The sequence below is a fragment of the Euleptes europaea genome, chromosome 5 (assembly GCF_029931775.1).
Source record: "Euleptes europaea isolate rEulEur1 chromosome 5, rEulEur1.hap1, whole genome shotgun sequence".
In the NCBI taxonomy this organism is placed as follows: Eukaryota; Metazoa; Chordata; class Lepidosauria; order Squamata; family Sphaerodactylidae; genus Euleptes; species Euleptes europaea.
In genome coordinates, this window is record NC_079316.1 from 67,265,056 (window position 1) to 67,286,678 (window position 21,623).

The following is a 21,623-nucleotide window of genomic DNA, read 5'->3' on the forward strand; positions in this document are numbered from 1 at the left end:
AATACTTATTTGGCAAAACACTGAGAGGCTCACACTATAAAACCGGTTGCCCCATCTACCACTGTAGCAAGCTGCTGCTCAATTCCAATGATTAATGTTAACTCTTCCATTTTGGGAAATGTACAGTAATCATGGCGAACGTCAAGCAGACAAAGGTTGGATCATTTGTTTTTTGCTTGTGCTTGGGCAGTTTTTATAAATGGGTGTTTGGCAATCCTGTCATTTGTTGCCATTTAGAAAGACTTATTTTCCTTTTTAGTGCAAACAGCATAGCAGACACTGTAACATCATAATATTAGGTTGCGTACCCAGCATTGTCAAGGAACTGTGACCAAACAATGACAAATCAGTAGGTAACAAAGCAAGACAAGAAATGGAGGAGACACTGGCCATTTATGCACGGCTGTTTCCTTGCGGTCACCCTGCTGATTACTTTAAGGCTTTGCTTTGATTATGCTTTCACTTTCCAACCGTCAGAGGTCGCCTTGCTCTTTCAGTGCATTTCTGCATGTTTTGCCCACATTTTCTGGATTTGTGTTTAGCCAGCATCCAGAAAAGCAGGGAAAACATGTGGAAACACGCGGGGAAAATGAGGCGACCTCTGATGGTCAGAAAATGCAAGCATAATCAAAGCAAAGCCTCAAAGTAGTCGGCAGGGTGACCGCGAGGAAACAGCCATGCATAATGGCCACAGTAGAACAGCTGGTAGAGCCTCAATCAGGATCTCACTGGGTGAGTTTTGTGCCAGTCACTGTTCTACCTTATAGGGTTGTTGAGAAAATAAAAGGGACACACTCTGTATACATTGGAGGAATAATGCAAGAAAAATGTAATAACTAGAAACTTACAAGCTAATAAGAGCCAGCATGATATATTGGTTAGAGCACCAAACTAGGATCTAGGAGACTCGAGTTCGAATCCCTAATGTGCCACGGAAGCTTGCAGGGTGACCTTGGGTCAGTCCCACACTCTGAACCTAACTCACCTCCCAGGTTGCTGTGAAGGAAAAATGGGGGATAGGAGATAGCATTTGGATCCCCATTTGAGAGAAAGGAGGATATAAATGAAGTACATAATGGAAGCAGCCCCCCATCTTTTATTGAGATATGCTGTATTTAGCTGTCTTAAATGAAGAAGTGGAGTCAAGGGGATGTGAGGCTAAGTCTATACTGTGCTTTTTAATCTTCTGATATGTCTTAAAAATTATTTGTTATTTATCCTTTATAGAGAATTCTAGTGATTTTTATTACTTCTTTGCTATCTTGGATATTTTTGGAAGAGCAGGAGTTTTGGATAAACCAATAACACTGGTTGGATTTATTTTGTAGATCTTAAATTGCCCTAATCAATCAATTGAAAACCACATTTAATCAGTTGTGCAGAAGACTTGCAACAAGGAACACATGATGAGGTGCTCAGGCTCAACCCAGAGCTCAATGGATCAAGATGTTAGTACCCATAGAAACTGCCCACTGCAAATGTTGACTGTATATTAAGTGTTCAATGAAATTGCCTTACATATCTTCAGCATATGCCTTCTAGGTTCTAAAACACTGCTGCACTGACATCAGGTTCAAAAGTGTATGTGTTATCAATAGGAACTCTCTAAAAAGATTACATGTAGACCACTGATCTCTGTGGGCCATGCCAACTTGTATTGGGTTGAAGCAGGGAGGGGAAGAGGGGCTTAATGCTTCAAGTCAACATGACTCCTTCTGGTCGTGGACTGTAATAAATAAGAACTTAATTGAAGTCAACATGTCTGCCCTTCTTTTCAAGGAAAAGACGTGCTTTTAAAGGACCTGTCCTTTCCCCCCTCAAAGCACAAATGTGAGGGGCTCAGTTAGCAAAACCAAATTGGGGTAGAAGTTACTCCCCCTTCCTGCCATGGGCATAATTGGACATACATAATAGCAATATGCCTTTGGCAGATTAGTGGAGTTCTGTGAAGTTTGTCCTGTCTGATTTGACCTCCAGTATATAGGCTTCCAAGTAAGAATTAAGCTCTACCTAAGGTGTCAAGGTTTTGTTGACTTTTGGCAGAGAGAGAGAGAGAGAGAGAGAGAGAAGGAAGGAAGGAAGGTTCTTGGGGGGGGGGAATCATTGCACTAGATTTAGTATGTGGAAAAGTTTAAAGCCATAACAGGTGATAGCCAGCTTGTGTGCATTCTATAGTTTTGTGGAGGAAAAATCAAACCTCTTCATCAGGTTAATCCAAATTCTGCAACAAGAAGCTGAATTTTGAGGGCTGAATATTTACTTATGTATTTATTTATTCAAATGTATAGCCCACCTTCATTACCAGCCAAGCTGGGCTTAGGGTGGGTAACATTCTTTGAAACACCATCAAAACATCAGTTAAAACACCATATCATAAAATATCAAACAAGGTGGCCTGAAACAAGTCACATGCCACCATGGAGCCAGATTTCTGCAGATCCGCCCCCACATATACCAAGAGTGGGGGAGAATGGGGCTGTACATTATGTACATTAAACTAACCTGCGTCGTTTCTTTTTTTTATTTTGCACAATGTGCTTTTAACTTTTAAGTTTCTGACATCTGATAGTTATGTGGGAAGTCAAGGAGCTCTGCAGGGCATGGAACCCACACTGCTATTAGCATTGGAAATCTTTTGCACCAACTTCTCTGACTTCTGAGACTTCTCCAGGCATTGGCATATATTATCATACATATTTGTTTGTTTATTTCATTTATACCCTGCCATTCTTGAATAGGACCCAAAACAACTTACATCATTTATCCTCACAACGATAACCCTGTGAGGTAGGTGAAGCTGAGAGTGTGTGTCTGGCCCAAGGTTACCCAATGCGCTTCTATGGCAGAGTGATAATTCAAACTTAGGTCTCCCAGATCCTTCTCCAACACTCTAACCAAAACACTAGACTGGCTCATTTCTTCCCAAACATGGTGCTGGGCTCTGCCCTGATGCTTGCCCTCGCCCCTCCCTACAGCAGCCACAATAGACCCCCAGCCAGCCCCCAGACCTACCACGAGAGGAGGCGACAGAGTGGGGCATTTCCCCTCTGCTGTTCCCAGGTGTGCCAACGATGCTGAGTGCAACCCCAGCTCCAGCCCCAGTGGCTTAGACAAAGCTCAAGCCATAGGCAGGGGACCAGGAGTCACCCCTTGGTCAAAGGCCTGGGTCAGCAGGGCCACAGCAGGGGGTGCAGGAAGTTGCCCGACCCACTGGAAAGTGGCCCTGGAAGCCATGGCTGCAGCCTCCATTGGCCTCGCCCACAGGAGCACAGGAGGAGCGAGCCCCCAGCTGGCTCAAGGTGGGAAGAGCCAGGCTTTGAGTGAATGGGTGGGGCACAGACAAGACTCAGTGGAGGTGGCACAGAGGTGAAGGCATCGATATGAAGAGACACACCTACCTGGGAAGAGGGGGTGAGGGAGGAAAGAAGCAGGAGGATTGGTGAAGGGGAGCATAAAGTCAGGGAACACCTGCTGGCCAGGGAGGAGATGGGAGCATCCTGTCGAGGATCTTGAGAGACCAGAGAGAGAGAGCACACTTGGGTAAGGCAAGGCAGATGCTGGGACAATGGAGAGTGGCAAAGGAGCATGGCTCCAATCTCCCTGCCTACTCTGAGGCTAGCTAGGGCAGGAGCCTCATGGGGCTACCACCTCCAAGGAGGATGTTACGGCAGGGATGGGCAAGCACAATGCATGGGAATTAAAAAGTAGCTTTAAAATGTTGGCTTGTTAGGAAGCTGAATGCCATGACCAATTTCATAATCTGCCATTTTTTATGTGCTGTGTGCACTCAGTTATGAACATCCTTTTGGGTCAGGAGACCTCTTTTTAAAAGGGGGTTTGATGATTGGGTTAGGTGGAACCTTGATTTTTACAGGCCAGGCTCTCAAAGAATGTCTTTTTACAGAGTGGGGTTTTCAATAAAGAACATCCTTATCTTTGGTTCTATCACTACCCCTCAGGCCCTTTTTATTGGGTCAGGATGAGTAGCTTCTCTGTAACTAAGGGTTGGATCCTGTCAGCTTTTGTTCTGGTGAAGGAAGGAATTGGGGGGGCCTTGGAAAATTGAAAAGGCCAAGCTGGGGAAAACCCTCTATGTGATGGGAGCTTCAGTGAGAAGGAGGATTGAGTGAGATTGAATAGAAACGCTAATGGGAGCCAGTCTTAAGATAGTTGACAGGAAAGGCTGTTCAGGTTACTTGTTCTGCCAGAACAGTGCAATTAAAATCTATGGCTGGTAGTTATGGAAGGCAGGTCAGCAGGTATGGGCCTAATGAGAAAGTTTGCTCCTCAAAAAAGAGACGGGTTTCTCCAATGATCCACTTCTGCCTCATATAACTGACTTTCCTCAAGCATCTTTCTGGAGACCCAGGTCTCACCTCTTCCTCCTATTGTATCTCGTCAGACAGAAGACAGTTGGGTGAATTATGGGAGAATCTCTAGTCCCTAATCAGCTCTCAATTCCTCCCCCCCCCCCCGAGCTGAAATCTAAAAGGCTCACTTGGAGTTTAACACAAAGTCCCTCTTGTTCATCTTGATTCTCCACTTGGGTTCTTATAAAATTGATTCCAGCTCGGAGCTGTTTCATAAATTACAGAACGACAGATCTAGGCCCGCCGCTGGTTACACACTTAAAAGGAAGCTGCCGTCAGTCTCAGCTCTCTGTCACGTAAGCATGCGTTTTTAGCATCTGTTTAGCACAATGGTGCTTTACATATTTAGGTTTCTATTTAAACATTGTGCTGTGGGGGGGGGGAGCAAGCAAAGGAGGGAAGCCGTCATATGGCAAGCAGGTCTCTGATGTGGAGAGAGATCTTTTTAAAAGCTTCTTCAGGATGTTGGGTTTATGCTCTGTCGGGTAGTGAATTTCAGATTCAGGAAGGAACCTACTTGTGAGAGACCGTGTGTCCTGCCGCCTTTGAGTGTTGGGGAAAGAGATGCATTAGTTGTGCCCTCCTTGTTGCGATTACCAATGGCTGTGCAGCAGAGTATGTAGAACTCTGCCACAACATGCCCAGGCCTTTCATCTGCACATTTCTTATGTTTCTATGGGTTTTTTTTTTGCCAAGAACTTTGTGTACTGCTTTTGCTTTATAAATAATAAATAGTCACACTCAATTATTTTCTGTCAGATTCCACATGCACCCTTTATGTAACATGTAGCCACAATTCAAAAAGCCAGTGGAAAGAGAATCACCTTTCTGGGGAGTTTCGCCCCTCAACTTTCCCCAGACTTCCCCCCTCCAACTCCCTGGCAACAACATCAATAATATAAAAAGTAATATATTCAAAGGGGGGGGGGAACGCTGCTGATCTCACAGTTAGAAACCTCTGTGGAGACACCTCTGTTCCACAGCCAAATCAACACATAAATATTTACCATCTACTGCCTCAAGCTAAAGCATGCTCTGGCAACTGTAGAGAGACAAAACACTAATCCTAATTTGTCATATATGCCTCTCCACAGTCTTAAAAATAAATTACGTTTTTTTTAAAAGCACTGCACCCGCAGATAAATAGTGTGCTGTTCATCTTGCATCCGTTTCAGTAGACACACCTTAGCTTTGGATTTTCTGAGTGTAGGAACAGCAACATCAGTCATCAAAGATTTAGAACCCCGGTATTTTCCTCCCCGTCTTGTTTTACTCTGTTTGCCTACATTGCTGCTTATAAAATACACACTGTAGGGTTTGCATTGCTTCTGCATTTGACCTCATCAACTTTCTTTACTGTTGTCAGATATTTAATATTGTCCACATTCTGCCCTTGTTGTGGTTCACTTCTCTCTTCCGCTGGACTTAATATTATCCAGGGGGCAGGAGTTGTACTTCGTTATTTGTTTGTTTTAATGGTTTCTATTTATTGATTAGGGAGGATGGTAAAGCCCGATCTCGTCAGATCTCAGACACTAAGCAGGGTCGGTACTCGGAAGGGAGACCACCAAGGAAGACTCTGCAGAGGAAAGCAATGGCAAATCACCTCTGCCTCTTACTTGCCTGGAAAGTCCCTTGCTGAGGTCGCCATAAATCAGCTGCGACTAGACTGAAACTTTATACACACATTCATTGATTAGTTTCATTTGTTTTCAAAATGTATGTCCTTATCCTTCTAAGGGATTTCCCATGCCCCCAACTCGAATAGTGGTTTTCTGTTGTCAGCCAGTTACATGGATTAACATATTCTCTCCAGTGGTTCCTAGAGTACTGCAGTCTAGACTGTTGGGTCAAGCACCTCCTCCTGGACACAGGCAGGGTCATGGGCTTTTTCCTGACTCCAGTGGGAGGGATTTGCTCTCCGTTTACCAGCAGGACCTATCTGGCAAGCAGCCAGGATGTTGTGAGCTTGCTCCACTGAGCAGTCTGACTCCAGTATAATTCCTCAGCTTTAGAATTTTCCCCTCTTTCCTCCCCTTCTCTTTCTAGGGAAAAGTGGAGGAGGCTCTGTTGGGCTCTGAAGCCTGGAGACAGCTATTGCCTCCTGAGGGGCTTTACTGTCCCCCCCCCATTTTCCCACCACTAATAGGACAGCATGAGAAAGAGAGAGAGCAAGAGAGAGACAGTGTCAAACCCACAACATTCCTAATGCTTGTCAGCCTTGCTAGGGGCTGGTATCACTGCTGACATTCTGTGCAGTCCTAAATGGAGAGATAAGTGAATTCCCTTCATGAATTCCCTTCAGCTCTTACAAAGAAGATGATGGATATTGCTTGATGTGATATCATCATGGGAGCCTATGTGAATCAAATGAGCTCAGGTTTACTTCTGCCAATGGCAGGTTGATCTAATGTTTGGGGCTGCTTTAAGGATAGGGAATTCTATGACAGAGAAATTGCTCCCTCCAGTTCAGATCATATGATAGATTGTGCTTTGTGCTATTAATGAAAAGGTTAGCAGGATGACGGCAGACAAAATGAATTGGACACTTCTGACTTGCTTGTTTTGCAGACATTTAAGGCTACTCCAGAGAAAACAACTCCACACAGGTAAACATATACAAACTGCAATAACGTACATGTATGCTTAGGTGTTTAATGCTATTCCATCAACTCTCTTTGTAACTAATACAGAATATCTATATACCAAGAATAAGATGTTGGAAATGACTTTCTATCCAGATTCTGTTTTTGGTTAATGATGTGACCAAAATCAACTTAAAGCTAAGAAACAAATCAGTCAGACGGACTATTACATTACCTGCCTTGGAAATATAGTGTTGGTTTGCAAAGTAAATCCCAAGATTACTTTCCTCAGATTTTGAAAGATACAACATTTGCAAATAAAGAATCTTTAATTTGTTCAAAAATAGTTGTCCATAGTTCTCAGAGGTCTTTCTACAGTATGATAGGTTCACCCAGAAAATGCATTATAATAATAGGAGGAATATTATTTTGTTGAACCTTTGTTTTACCTGTTTTGCAGCTCTAGTATACAGTATACTTCAACATGGAGCCAGCCCAGTCATGTTCCTATATGACCTTCAGCACCCAAAGAAGTAGTAATATCTCTCCAATGTAGCTTTGTGAGACAATAATTCTCTGAGTAAAGCACTTCCTTGCAGGCAGCAGGGCTCTTTAAATGATCAGTTTGTGTGATTGGTTTCCCAGATTCAAGCTTAAACTTATGTTTAAATGTGTACCCTCTCTGAATTGGAACATGTATAGGTTTCTTTTCCCCTTTAAACTGGTGTCCTAAATGTTTGTCAGGTGACACACTGCTCATGGCTCCATGAAATAAATAACAAAGCCAAAAGTCAATGTGGTGCCCAACAAAAGCTGGTATGTGGATGCTTCAAAGGACACCCTAACAACTCCTCAAGGGTACCTAGTGACAGTAAAGTGGTTTTTAAAAGTTAATGTCAAGTTTTTTATTAATTCTGTCTAGTAGATACAGACATTTCTGTGGGGAAAGATGGTGCTGTATTCATCAGCAAGCACAGAGAAAAGGCAGAGCACATCTGTGGGAAAATCATTCCAGGGCTGGAGGAGAATTTTTGAGCCACATGGCTTTAATTACGCTAATGAAAGAAGATAATGTTGACCCTGATCTTTTGAATGCAACTTTAGTACTCCCAGTATTGCAGATCAATTCTTGCTCTCTTGCTTGTGTCTGTTTCCACTCTGGTCAGTACCAAAAGAGGTGTTTGTTATGCAGTTCTGAGTTAGAGGGCTTGAGTTTTGAATTGCTTGATATGCACAATAGTTGCTTCCATCCTTTAACCTGTGAACCATCAGTATTCCCCAGTCTTCCATAAAACTGGAGATATTAATTGTTGCCATGGGAGTAGATAACCTAACAGCACATATTCAGGAACAAGAACTGAGGCCCTGAGACATGATTCTTCGGATACGATTTGTTCAGTGCATGCACAGAATGGAAACTAGGGTGGTACTGAATTATTCACACTAGTTGAGGAATCAATTAAGGCCCTCTTCCCTGGGTCCATTGCGATCATACTGTAGAAGAGTGGTACTCACTCTGCAGCTGGCAGAGAGTGACATTTGCAATTATGATTAACCAAAGGAGCCACATTTACTTCCATTCCTGGGCATAACAACTACACCTCAGGGAGGTTTGGAGCACACCTGTTCCTTGGCAGCAGTTGTTTTCAGGTGAGAACCATTTGCTAACCACAAGCCCCTCTGGGCAAGGGCCATGCTCACTTTCCGGGTGCCAAATTGGGGGACAGAAGAGCCACAGATGGCATGTCAAAGAAACACATGTGACTCCCAAGCTTCTGGGTAGGGTTGCCAACCTCCAGGTACTAGCTGGAGATCTCCTGCTATTACAACTGATCTCCAGCTGATAGAGATCAGTTCACCTGGAGAAAATGGCTGCTTTGGCAATGAGACTCTTTAGTACTGAAGTCCCTCTCCTCTCCATGCCCCACCCACTTCAGGTTCCACCCCAAAAACCTCCCTCCAGTAGCGAAGAGGTACCTGGTAACCCTACTTCTGGGTGAGTAACCCTGTTGTAGAATTTTATCAGTCACCTACCAGAAATTATACAATCTTTGACTCTATAGTAGACCTACTGGTTTGAATGCATTGAGTTGTTGACAAATTATTTAATACAGTAGCTGGTCACAGAAAGCTGCTTACATATTCAGCTGCTCATTCACACTTTCAGTCTGTCTTGACATTGGGGCCTAGTACTTGAAGAAGACAAGCACGTCCTTTAGCTGATAACCAGAGTAAGTGGGTGCTGGGCTCAAAGAATTTGCCAGTAGCCTGCTTCAGACATAATACAAAACCATTGTTGAATTAAATTAACTATTGTCATCATTAAAGGAAGCCACAGTCCTCAATTTGCAAGACCTGAGCAAGACTATCAAAGATAGGACATTTTGGAGGACTTTGATTCATAGGGTCGCCATGAGTCGGAAGCGACTTGACGGCGCTTAACACACACAAACACACACATTGTCATCACAATTGAATACAAGTTTCTCCAGTAATTATGTTTAGTTAAGGTATATCAAGCTAGATTCTGAAGTTAAGGTGTATCAAGCTTGATTGGTTTACCAACCACAGTCTCAATTATAGTTTTGCATAACATCTCAATGGAGACATCCCAGCTTAAACCTGGCTCATTCTCTGATGTCCTCCCAGGCTACAGAGAGAAAGCAATGAGGCCAGCATTTGTTTAGGCAAACTGGATATGAGTGGTCATCTGTAAGCCGAATCCTTGTTTCACAAACTATAGCTATAATACACCATATTTTCAATTGCTGTCTGAACCAATCCTCTGGGTTGGTGGTTTTTTTTTTTAACCATCAGCAACAATGATGCAAAGTTCACATTGTTTTCTCTTCCTTTTGTTTCAAGGACCACTTAAATAGTCCTGAGCGACTGTATCAAATTTCAAAAGCTATTTATCCTGGCTTATGTTAATGGCGCATTTAACTGAATCTGACAGACTTTTTCATTCCCATTTGTGCCAGTTGTTTCCTCAGCATGTTCACTAGGGTTGTATGTCACTCCTTGTCTTCATTACACTGTCTGTCTCAGAATATTAATTTTTCATGACCTGGGAAGAATGTAACTGATAATGGAGCAGAAGGCTAGATTAGAGCAGTAGACTGTTTATTGCTTGTTTAAAGTGGTAATTAGTGTTTAAATATGACACTGTGCAACTTTATTTCTATGTTTTAACTTCCATAATTGTATTAGCATTTTTGTGGGTGATTGGATGGAAGGGATGAATTTACATTGTGCAGAAGAGTTATTGCCTCAAAGGAATTGCGCTTGTTAATTGGCTTCTTGAATGTGATATTTCATAGCCTGTCCTCAGATGATTTTCCATTTTATTTTAACACTGTGGAAGAGAATTACTGAGAACTCAGACATTGAAATGGCTGTGTGCCGTCTGATCATATCATATCCCAGCCTAATTGTCCCAAACTCTATAGCAATCACACACACACACACACACACACACACACACAGATTCTTTTTCATTGTGCTAGGCCCATACAGTTCTTTCTGTGATCATTGGATTACTTGTTTTCTATTGAAATTAATTAATTAGCGTCTTTCTCTATTTCAGTCTGTGCAGTCAGTTAATGTGTGTATATTGAATGCATCCAGAGGAGAGCAGTTTTCCAAACACACACATATCTGACCTCTGCATAATTGGGATTCCTGCAAAAAGCAGGGTCCCTAGTTGCCTTGTACAAAGCTGATATATGTATGCTTTGCAGTCATACAGAGATGTGTACAAATATTCCAGGGAATGCATAGAGGTCAAGGCAGGGCCTGTAAATAAAGAATTTTTATTTCTCTCTCTGCTAAATGCATCACACAGGTATTCTATGGACGTCAGAAATTATTTGACACAATCAGCTCTCTATCTGTATCTAGATGGGAGTTAAGTTAGGTATAACATGTCACTGAGGGTGTTAGAAATGAAGTGATGAATTATCGATTTGTATTGTCCTGAGCTGGATGGCCCAGGCCATAGATCTTGTTGGATCTCAGGTTGGCCCTCAGTTAGCTCTTGGATGGGAGACCACCAAGGACATTTGTGGTTGCTATGCAAAGGCAGGCAATGGAAAACTACCTCTGTTCATCACTTGCCTTGAAAACCCTGTGGGGTCACCATAACTTGGCTGCAACTCGATGGCACTTTCCGCCGCTATAGTACCAGCACTGTCCATTTATGTTCATAACCCCACAGATTCTATGAGTGATATACAGCCCTTTCTTCTTGTTTTGGGCTGGTTTGGGGTCTAGTCTTCTGAACTGCTGAAGGCATCAATGCAGCAGGTTATAGGCAGCCATGAGTGCAGCTTGCCTCCTACTCAGTGGCTGGACCTGTGGGTTCTATACCTGTTCAGGTAATACCACAGTCCTTTGCTGCCTGTGCCACTTGTAACAACCATGCTATAGGTTGGCTTCCCCCATTGTTAAGGGCAAGCGGAAGAAGCAAAACTAATGTGTGGGAGGGGAAATGGTCCTACCACTCCAGTTTACATCTTAATATTTCTACTAACAACATTATCAGTAAATGGCAAGGGATAGAAATAAATCCATCTGCACTGATGAGCTGTTGAGCAGTTTCAAAATCCACATGTATCTTTATGTTAAACACACTCAACAGCAACCTTCCAACTACAAATTTCTTGCTTTTTTCTCTTCTGCTGTCTCTCCATTCACTGGTTATTGGTGTAAATAGCCCAATTCTAGATGGCTACATAGCTAGGGAAGACAATCTTACAGAGATATTTCATTAGAAAGGCTAGGCTTGGGGAAATTGTGTTAGTTTCATAGGCACAGATGAAACATTATTCTTTTAGTCACCTTACACAGTACAGAAGCTCCCCATAACAAGGTATTCGAAAGTATTCAAGAGGTGTATGTGTGTGCCAATGTTTTATCCCATTCCTCTTCACCTTACAGAGCCACTCAATCTGAAGCAAAGTGGATCAAACTTCTGTTCATTGCCTATAGCCTGTTTTACTGGGTTTTACAGAATAATGCATAGTAAAAGGAGGGAGGTTCCAGTGCTAAACTGATTGTAACAGGTCGATTGAATTCCATCTTATGAGGTGTTAACTGGTGTTTTACCCTGGCGTAGCAAAACCAGAGGCTGTCATGTTTTACAACTGAACAGAACACAAAATACCGTACCAATGAAAATTTTCCTTGGTTAATTTTGTTGCTCTGATTTAAATTAGTTTATTCTATTATTTATTTTATTAAAATTTCTGTATCATCTTTTCTCTTTGCTCAAGGCATCTTACAAGTAATAATGAAAATATTACAGATTAAAACCAAAATAAAAATAATCTGATTACAATTAGGGCTGCCCATTAAAATTAATACTAGTGAATACAAATACCATTGAACTCCCAGATTTCATTCCCAGTTTACTAAGTGTAGCCATTTTTCTGTGAACTCTGTGGGGAAGAAACCATTTAAAAACACTTTAGAAAGGTCCCAAGTTGGCCTCAAAGCTACATTTTTTTATTTGGAAACTGTCCCCTAATTTGAATGATGAAAGGAATGGTTGAGAATACTCAGTGTTGAAGTAACTTCAGTTAGCAGTCCTGCTGAACGCTGTCATCAACTGCATTAAGCTTGGAAAATAAGAATAACGTTTTTAAATAATATAAAATACTTTATGGGGCTACCATCTAGTGAGGCTTTGCTCAAATTATGGCTTTTTTGTTCCTTCATATAGGAAACTGATTTGTGCTGATAAGCTAATGTGTGTGTCAGACAGCTTCTCAGCATATGTTTAGGGAAGGACATAAATACTGTTCTGATTGTCTCCACTTTGCATTTAATAGCATTTTTTCCCCTGAACATGAATTCCTGTCTTAGAATTCATGTTGGAAAGGTAACCTGAGAATCACCCCTAAGGTACAGTAACAAATTATACATCATATCTGATGGTATCTGCACCAGGCCGCTTAACACGATATTAAGAGGTTTCAGTCCAACTTGTTTCACAAATTATATTTACGCCATTACATTTGTTCTCTTCCCAAAGAAAAACATTAAAGGCTGTCTCTCTCAGAGTACTGTTTGGAAGCTCTTTGGATGTGATAATTTGTACCTTACTCATATTGCCTTTGCGTGCAATCCTAAGGGTGGGGGGAAAGCTCCTTAGGAGCTGGCATGACCCCACGATGGCTAAGTGCCCCTTTAACCCAGGATAAGGGGCATTTGCCCTGACCTGGATGGCCCAGGCTAGCCTGATCTCGTCAGATCTCAGAAGCTAAGCAGGGTCAGCCCTGCTTAGTATTTGGATGGGAGACCACCAAGGAATACCAGGGTTGCTGTGCAGAGGAAGGCACTGGCAAACCACCTCTGTTAGTCTCTTGCCATGAAAACCCCAAAAGGGGTCACCGTAAGTTGGCTGCGACTTGAAGGCACTTTACACACACACACACACACACACACACACACACACAAGGGGCATTTATGCCATCCTGGGAGCAAACACGCCAGTGTTGGGGAGCCGCAGAGTTGTGCTGGCCCCCACCGCCAGCACAGCCATGCCAGCAGGGAATTCCTGGAAGGAAAAACCCACACCAGCGTGGGGGTGCATTCTTGGGGCATTCCTGGGGTGAAGCTGCCTGTAGGCAGCTTCCTAACCCCTTCTGCCCCATTGCCCCTTCTCACAGCAGCATGGCTATGCCACTTTTTTTGGAGTCATAGCCTAGTTGATTTCAATGGGGGATTTTCCTCTTTTTTAAATTTGTTAAATAGTTTAAATTTCTTTTTGGTGGTTGGGAAGCCTCTGAGGAGGTGGCACAGCTGTGTCACTCTTGGCTGCTGTGGATCTACCCCCCCTTCAGGAATGAGCTGACTGTGTTATATTTAAAAGAAAAAAGAATGTTCCCTTTTATTCTTATGAACCCTCCTGAGGCTTTTTTTTTTTTTTTGCATCAAGTCACAGCCGACTTATGGCGACCATATAGGGTTTTAAAGGCAAGAGACATACAGAGGTGGTTTGCCATTGCCTCCTTCTGCGTAGCAACCCTGATATTTCTTGGTGGTCTCCCATCCAAATACTGACCAGGGCCAAAACTGCTTAGCTTCTGAGATCTGAGGATCTCAAAAGCTAGCCTGGGCTATCCAGGCCAGGGCCCCTGAGACAATAGCTTCCGCAAAAGTTAAAGTTTAAGCAAATTCCTAACCGGTCATTGACTTTTTAAAGCAACACCTAATGATCTTTTAAAACAACATTATTATTTAATTTTTTTACCTTGCAAAAGCCATTTTAGTTCATTAGTTAGTATTAAGCCCTTTTCCTTCTTCATTTGGTTGGGTGCTTCTGTCTTGTAAATAAAGCTACTGTCTTACAAGTAAAGACAACTCTTGTCTGACTGCATATGACATGGGATTTCATGACACTAGTGCTTGGATTAGCCTTCTACTGATGACAAATACGAATCCAGCTCTGTTTAGGACTGTGAAAATGCCCCAAATGAAAAACAGTGTGGATTGGAACAGTTACCTCACAAGCACAAACTGGGTTTTTATTTGACTTCAGCTTAGTCTAAGAAGGGGTCCTATTTTTGAACCCCTTATAATGTCACAATGTAAATCCAAATCAGAGAATGTCAGAGCTGGAATTTATAACTAATCCAGTCTACTGCTGGCAGTGTATTTTCGATAAGTACTGTACCCAAATTATATTCTAATTGAGTTTAATGTAAAAAGGTTGTCTTCAAAAGAGATTCTAGGGCTTCCTTTGGAAATGAATTACCTGCCACCTCCCCAAAAGCCCATGCTTGTGTTAGCTTCTGAAGACAAAAAGTTTGTTTTAGCTTTTTGTGGAGGGATAGAAATATTGTTATTTTAGCTGTGAAGTTTTTTTCTTGGCCACTAATCTTAGGAAGATTTGTCCTTTAGCTGCATTTATTTAACTACTTCCTTTCTCTCCACAGCCCTGGTGAATTGTTCTCTTCTTTATGCCAACGTATGTGTGATTCTTCTAGAGTGGATATTAGGGTAAACACTTCCTTGCACTTTTCTGTTAAGGTTACTCCCTAAGTATGGCCGGAATCAAGGGCCATTTATTATTAGCTGCGCAATCCCAGTGGAATTGCCCTGGGTCTTCTTTTGCGTTTTTCATGGTTTTTCCAACACTGTTTTCCACATGGTTTTGACCACCTCGCAGCCATCCTGCAGTTGACTCACAGAATCAGAAACGTCTTTTATCACAAATTTAAATTTTGCCTCATCCCCAAAGTGAAGCTAATCCGGACAATGCCTGTGAATGGTGTAAACTCTGGGCTTCTTTCCTCATGCCCATTCCTGCTTGTCCCTCCCCCCTTCAAACCCCCTCCCCCTTGAAGCCATTTTGGTGATTTTTGGTAGTGTGTTTTAAGATCTCGGGAATGGAGCCGGGTGTTTCTCCCCCCCCCCCCCGCTCCTTGCCTTACACGGGACCTTTCTAGTCAGTTTCAGCAGCCAGAGTTCTTTAAAGTTTGCTGGTGCTAGACCCTTCTTTGAGATAGCCAGAAACAAATTGGTGGGGAGGGGCTTCCTTCTCTGTTTTGACTGTAAAATGGTGTTCCATGTCCCTCCATTCCCCATCTGCCCATCCCAGCTGGGTTTTTTTTGTTGTTGTTAGCAATCACTTGCAAACAGAAAAAGGGGTTTTATGCCTTAAGGGGACATGTATGGGGGGATTCTTTTTTTAACTGAGCCCCCCCACACACATCCTATTAAAGGCATGAAACCCGTTCCCCCCATTTGTGAGTGATTGCCGATGCACTGAACTAGCCTGAAACAAATTGGTTGGCTGTGTGTGTGTATGTGTGTGTTTCCAGACCCATCTCTGCTTTGGCTATAAAATGACCACTCGGTTAATTACAAATGTAAGAATCCCTCTGCAGGGCTGGTGACGTATTTCAAAGAACATGCTACAGCCAATTACAAAGCAACATTGTCAGGGTGAGGGACTCAGTAGCTCTGTATTTCTCTGGGGATGAATAATCGAGGACAAGGTAAACAGGGAACATCTTCAGGGCAAAAAGCTCCCATGAATAACATTTTTTAGAATTCAGATCAGAAAGCTGAGTGGCAAACCCAGAGCAAAATTACCCTGCATAAATGGCCAGGATTGTAAGCAAAGTTAACATTTCCTCCTTGGGGAAAATATTTGAGGAATTTCAGTGAAAACCAGAAGAGTTTCAATTAGATTGTCACCATTTCTCAATGAAAAAAGGAGGGTAACACATCTCGGCTTTGCTTATCTAGTTGTTTTCAACAGTTCTATTACCATTTCTAGACTTTATTTATGTGTTTATTGTATCCCATTTAGTTCAGGTCTGGACCTCATTTTATCTTTACAATAGTCCTCCAAGGAAGGTTAAGATAGCAGTTAGTTCCAAGTAACACTGAACATGATTTTAAACCCTAAATATTCTCAGATCAAGCCCAATATTTTATCCTGAGCACTGAGTAATAAAGGGACAGGACAAGGGAACAGGACTGGGTGAGATAATATTCTTTTATCAGTTTGGAACCAGACAGCTTCTTTACGCAACCTCACCCAATTCTCCTCCTTACAATTACTCCCATCTCACATGGCTTTTGTACATGCAAATCCTGTGATCCCTAGCTCAATTTTATTGTATGATCAGATGACACCCCTCCCTTCCTTGATTGTTGATTGGATCCAACCCCATGGTCTTCTTGCTTAACTATACACTTTCCATTTTATTTGCACACTTTTCCAGTGACCTTCCTAAAGCTGAGTCAGATGGTTCTGTGAACCTTCTTATCTTATACACAATACATCTGGACATAAAACCCAAAGTAGTATTTGCTTTAAAGCTTATGCACATTTCATCTTACAAAATAAACACATATTTTAAATTGTAGGTTTAAATCAATTGCATATTTCATCAGTGGTTCAGAAACGATGAGAGGTTTATCTGGGTTCTTGGACAAGGCATAGCTAACTGCAAAATCTGTTGTCACAATGGAAATTGCATTTGCTGATGCTTTTTCTGTTTAGAAATGGATCTGACTTGGTGCTAAATAAAAAAAATACATGAACTGGAGAATTGGATTACAGTTACGGGCTATTCATGTGGAGGAGTATTAGTTGGTCAGAGGATCTTGCATTTGGCTAACAGCTCAAGGGTTCCAGTGGTAAATATCCGCTAATGGAAGGTATTTCTATCAGTAGAATATGACTTCACCTCCCCCTTGCCACTGTAACCCCTGAAATGCTACTCTGGGGACAAGAGCAATCTGATGGGAAACGTGGAAGGGGGTCTGTTGTGGGAAGGGGGAATCAACAAAAATTGCCTCCTTCCATTAGTAGAAATTTCCAGTTCTAATGCAAAATGAGTGCCTGTATGTAAATGAGCATTTATGAGTAATGTGATTATAACTTTCGGTATATCTTCAAAGCGGCCATTATATAATAAGCCAAGATAGAGTAACAGCCTTATCTTTACCAGACAGCAGATAGATTAAGTGATAGTCGTGAGAACATACAGGAAAGTGTGAATCAGTGGAGTAATAAAAGAAGATCTTATAGAAGAATATAAATCACAACTGAAATTTTTTTTCTTTCTTTGCCTTTCCATATGGGCAGCACTCTGTTTGATTGGACTATTTAAGAATCTGCCAAATAATGTGTTGAGGGGTAAGGCATTATGTCTGGCCAAGAAGAAAAGTCTTTGAAAGGTTGGAATACCATATATACTCGCGTATAAGCCGAATTTTTCAACCCCAAAAAAGGGCTGAAAAAGCCGAACTCGGCTTATACATGGGTCAGTACGTAGAGGGGGGAGGAGGGAGGGGGAGGGAGGAGGGAGGGGGGAACTTACCGCCGTCACTGCCGCCGGGCCCGCGCGGCTTCCTCCGGCCAGCAGCGGCCTGGAGGGGCCTCCTGCAGGAGCAGGAAGACCGTGCAGCCGCCGATTCGCCGCCTCTCCTGGTGAGTAGGGGGTTCAGGGGCTCTTCCCCCTCCCCCCTTGGATGGCACTGGGGTTGGGGTGGGTGGGAGGGCCCGGGAGGCCAGCGGGAGGGTGACCTGGGGCTGGGGCGAGATCATCCCTGCGCTCTAAAATGGCGACCTCCATTTTAGAGCGCAGCATTACCTGTAAAGGGAATTTCTTATTGACCCTTGGCTTATACGCAGGTCAATAAGAAATTCCCTTTTCTGGCCTCAAATCTGGGGGGTCGGCTTATACTCGGGTCGGCTTATACCCAAGTATATACGGTAGTTAAGAATTCTAAATAATCAGGAAGCACTGGAAAAGATAGGGTGCTCTGTCCCCAGAAAGAGGGTGCACATTTCACTTTGGCATCACCACATAGTTCAAGATGGTCCCTTCGTTCTAAATCTGTGAGTATCTTATTCATTACTGAAGGGAGGTCTGAGGGAAAACTTGGACAGGAAATCTGTAAACTTGAAAGTCTTTAGTAGAAATTTACCATGGGATCTAAACCATTATTTGTGTGGTCTTCTTACCCCTTTCAAGAATTCATAAGAAAATTTGATGAGAATAAGCATGTATGATGAAGCTTATGCTTCTGGTTTTAGTATCAGTTACACCATTGTGTACTGGAGAGGGGTCTTCTGCCTGTAGAAAAAAATCAGTAACATGGTAGATTCAGTAAACATACTGTTGTGTATCCAACTTTTCAGTTCTTCCAATGAATCAGCATTTCTATTCTGCAGAAATTTCTGCCAATTCTCCCCTCTCACTTCCGACCACCACTTTGCCCTGTGCTGTTTCTGAGGGTCCACTGTGATCCTCACCCAAGAGTGTCAGAAAAGTGGTGGGGATCAGTTTGTGTGTGTGGAAGAAGGATTCTTCCACTTGCCTCCCCCTCTCTTGCCTTAATTTGGTAGCTGCCACCACTCATGTTCTGCCCTTTCTTTTGCTATCTGTGGCTTAAGGTGCAGAGAGAGATTCCATGGTTTGTGTATATGAACGTCATCATCTGGAGATTATAGCAAATTGAAACTTGACTGGACCTGGAAACTTTGACTCAAGCTGTGCACATCAAGGGGGAAGCATGCGAGCAATGGCAACAAGCTATTCTTTCAGTTGAATGTCAGCTTGTCCTGATGTCTGAGTATAGTTGATCCATTCACAAGCAGGGGAGACATTTACGAGCTCAGTAAATATGGCATAATCCTCCACCTTGATTTCATTCTTCCATTGTGTGAATTAGCCCTTAATGTGGTCTATGCATCTTGCTGTTTTCTGCTAACCCATTGCCCTTGACGATTACTTCAGTGTGGATAGAGTATCAAGAACATTCTCCTATCAATATTGGGTGACCAAAGGTTGGAGAAGAGGAGAATTCAGTATTTGAGGCTCCAACTGAATGCATTTCTCATTGTTGGGTTTTTTTCTTTGTTAATTTCAAAGACGCCATCCTATTGGTTTGATTTAAGGCAAACAGCATCTTTTTGGTAATTGTGCACAATAGCTTGCAGGCTTAAAACGGAAAATCCTATTATGATTTCAACTAAAATTTTATCTTCATTGGCAATACTCTGAAGTAATTGCATTTTTCATTTAGTGCAGAAAAAGTCTGTACAGTGGGACAGGTAAATGCCTGAAGCAAGATTTTGGAAAATGAACATTTTAATTATCGGATCTGAGCTTGAAAACAATGGAACTTTTCCTTCAAGTTATATGCAAGCATGATCAGTAGTCGTTTTGTCTAAACGTATCTTACTGCCTTACTTGGAGAGCCAGCATGGTGTATTGGTTAAGAGCGGTGGCTTGGTGCGGTGGACTCTAATCTGGTGAACTGGGTTGGTTTCCCCACTCCTCTACATGTAGCCAGCTGAGTGACCTTGGGCTAGTCACAGCTCTTAGAGCACTCTCCGCCCCACTTACCTCACAGGGTGTCTGTTGTGGGGAGGGGAAGGTGATTGTAAGCCAGTTTGATCCTCCCTTAAGTGGCAGAGAAAGTCAGTATACCAAAACCAACCCCTCCCTTCCTCTTCATCCTCCTCCTCCTTCTTTCTTACAGTATTTGCAAATGTAGCACCCAAAGGCCCATTATGCTTTCTTTGGGTCATCAGGGAAAGAACCATTGTGGTATAGGGGTTAGAGTGCTGGACTAGGATCTGGGATGCCCAAGTTTGAATCCACACTCTGCCATGGGAGTTCATTGGGTGATCTTGGGCCAGTCACACCCTCTCAGCCTAACCCATATCACAGGGTTGTTGAGTGATACAATGGAGAAGAGGAAGATGCAAGTTGCTTTGGATCCCCATTGGGCAGGGCATAAATGAAGTAAATGAAATAAACAAATAAATGAACCATGTTGGTAATATAATTCCTTTGTCACTCATTTTTTTAAAATGCATTTGTTTATTTCTCTTTCTTTTTTACCCTGCCTTTTAACGATAGACCCCTTTTGTGAAGATGGGGTATTTCACGCCTCTTGAAACCCCCATGTATTGTAAAACCACCAAATCCTTAAACTGAGTATCTGCATACTGGACACTACAAGCTGCAGTGATGGTGTCACCATTTTACATAGATTATTTATAGGCATATCTTGGCATGTTTCAATCATATAAATAAATTATGTTACTCTGATCATAGACTGAAACAATACAAAATGGACATAGTTTGGGTAAATGGACCAAGAAGCTCCCAGGAATGCATATGTGAGATCTATCAGTGATGCTCATGAATGCCTGAGTACTGAATTGAATCATTGGTGTAAAAAATAATCTACCCATTTGGGGTTCTGTGTACTGCTCCATGTAGTTTCCAAATTCTAGAATTCCTCTGCACTTTATTTTATACAGAAACTATCTGAGTATAAGTGTGTGGCTTTGAATTTGAATTTGTGAGCTTCAGCTATACAGGATTTGCATCTCATGAGTAGCAGTCATTTCCCTGCAGGCAAAGAATTGGATAACTAAACGGATACTTTTATAAGCAACCTCTTTTTATTGAACTTGATATACTTCATCAGCTCATTCTACATTTCCCTTTTTGTTTTTCTCTCTCTCCTTTGGCAGTTGCATTTTCAGGTCTCGGCTTTACCACCTTCTATTTAGCTGGGAAGTTGCACTGCTTCACCGATAAAGGCCGGGGGAAAAGCTGGCGGCTCTGCGCAGCAATTCTACCTCTGTACTGCGCCATGATGATAGCTCTATCACGAATGTGTGATTACAAGCATCACTGGCAAGGTAAGCCATAGCAATCCCATCCTTGTGGTAACTATCCTTCTGCTTTACCTGCTGTACAGAGTCTTATGGATTGTTGGGGGATAGCTAAATAATTAGTCTTATTCAGTACAGGATTGTTTCACATATAAGCCTGATAAAGATTTCCTATTAATTGTTGAAATAAGCAACATGTCAGGCTTAGTTAAGGAATTTGTTCTAACACAGCTTTAGATCTATAGGTCTGCAACACACTTCTATCCTTTCCACTAACTTGCATACTCAATTACTTCAATACGTTTGGCCAGTTGCAGTAGTCAGCAATTGTACCCGTCAAACCAAAACAAAATTGGATATTTGCAGACACAAATGTCTTTCCCTTACTCACTTGCTGGCCCCGACGTATTGATAGTTGAAGCTGAATGCTATGGACTGGTGTGCCGTTCCGGGGACAGAGAGGAGAAACTGAATGAAAATGGTTAGTTTACAGCTGATCAGGTG

General features: G+C 42.4%; 1 protein-coding gene across 4 annotated transcripts in view; it reads left to right on the plus strand.

Annotated features, from left to right (window-relative positions):
- The window catches only part of PLPP4 (phospholipid phosphatase 4), an 87,865-nt gene that overhangs the window by 57,313 nt on the left and 8,929 nt on the right, over positions 1-21,623 (plus strand). For all 4 annotated transcript variants that reach the window (XM_056849901.1, XM_056849903.1, XM_056849902.1 and 1 more), the window contains one exon: positions 20,976-21,146. In XM_056849901.1, coding sequence (XP_056705879.1) covers positions 20,976-21,146 — 171 coding nt within the window. The remainder of the gene's footprint in view (positions 1-20,975; positions 21,147-21,623) is intronic.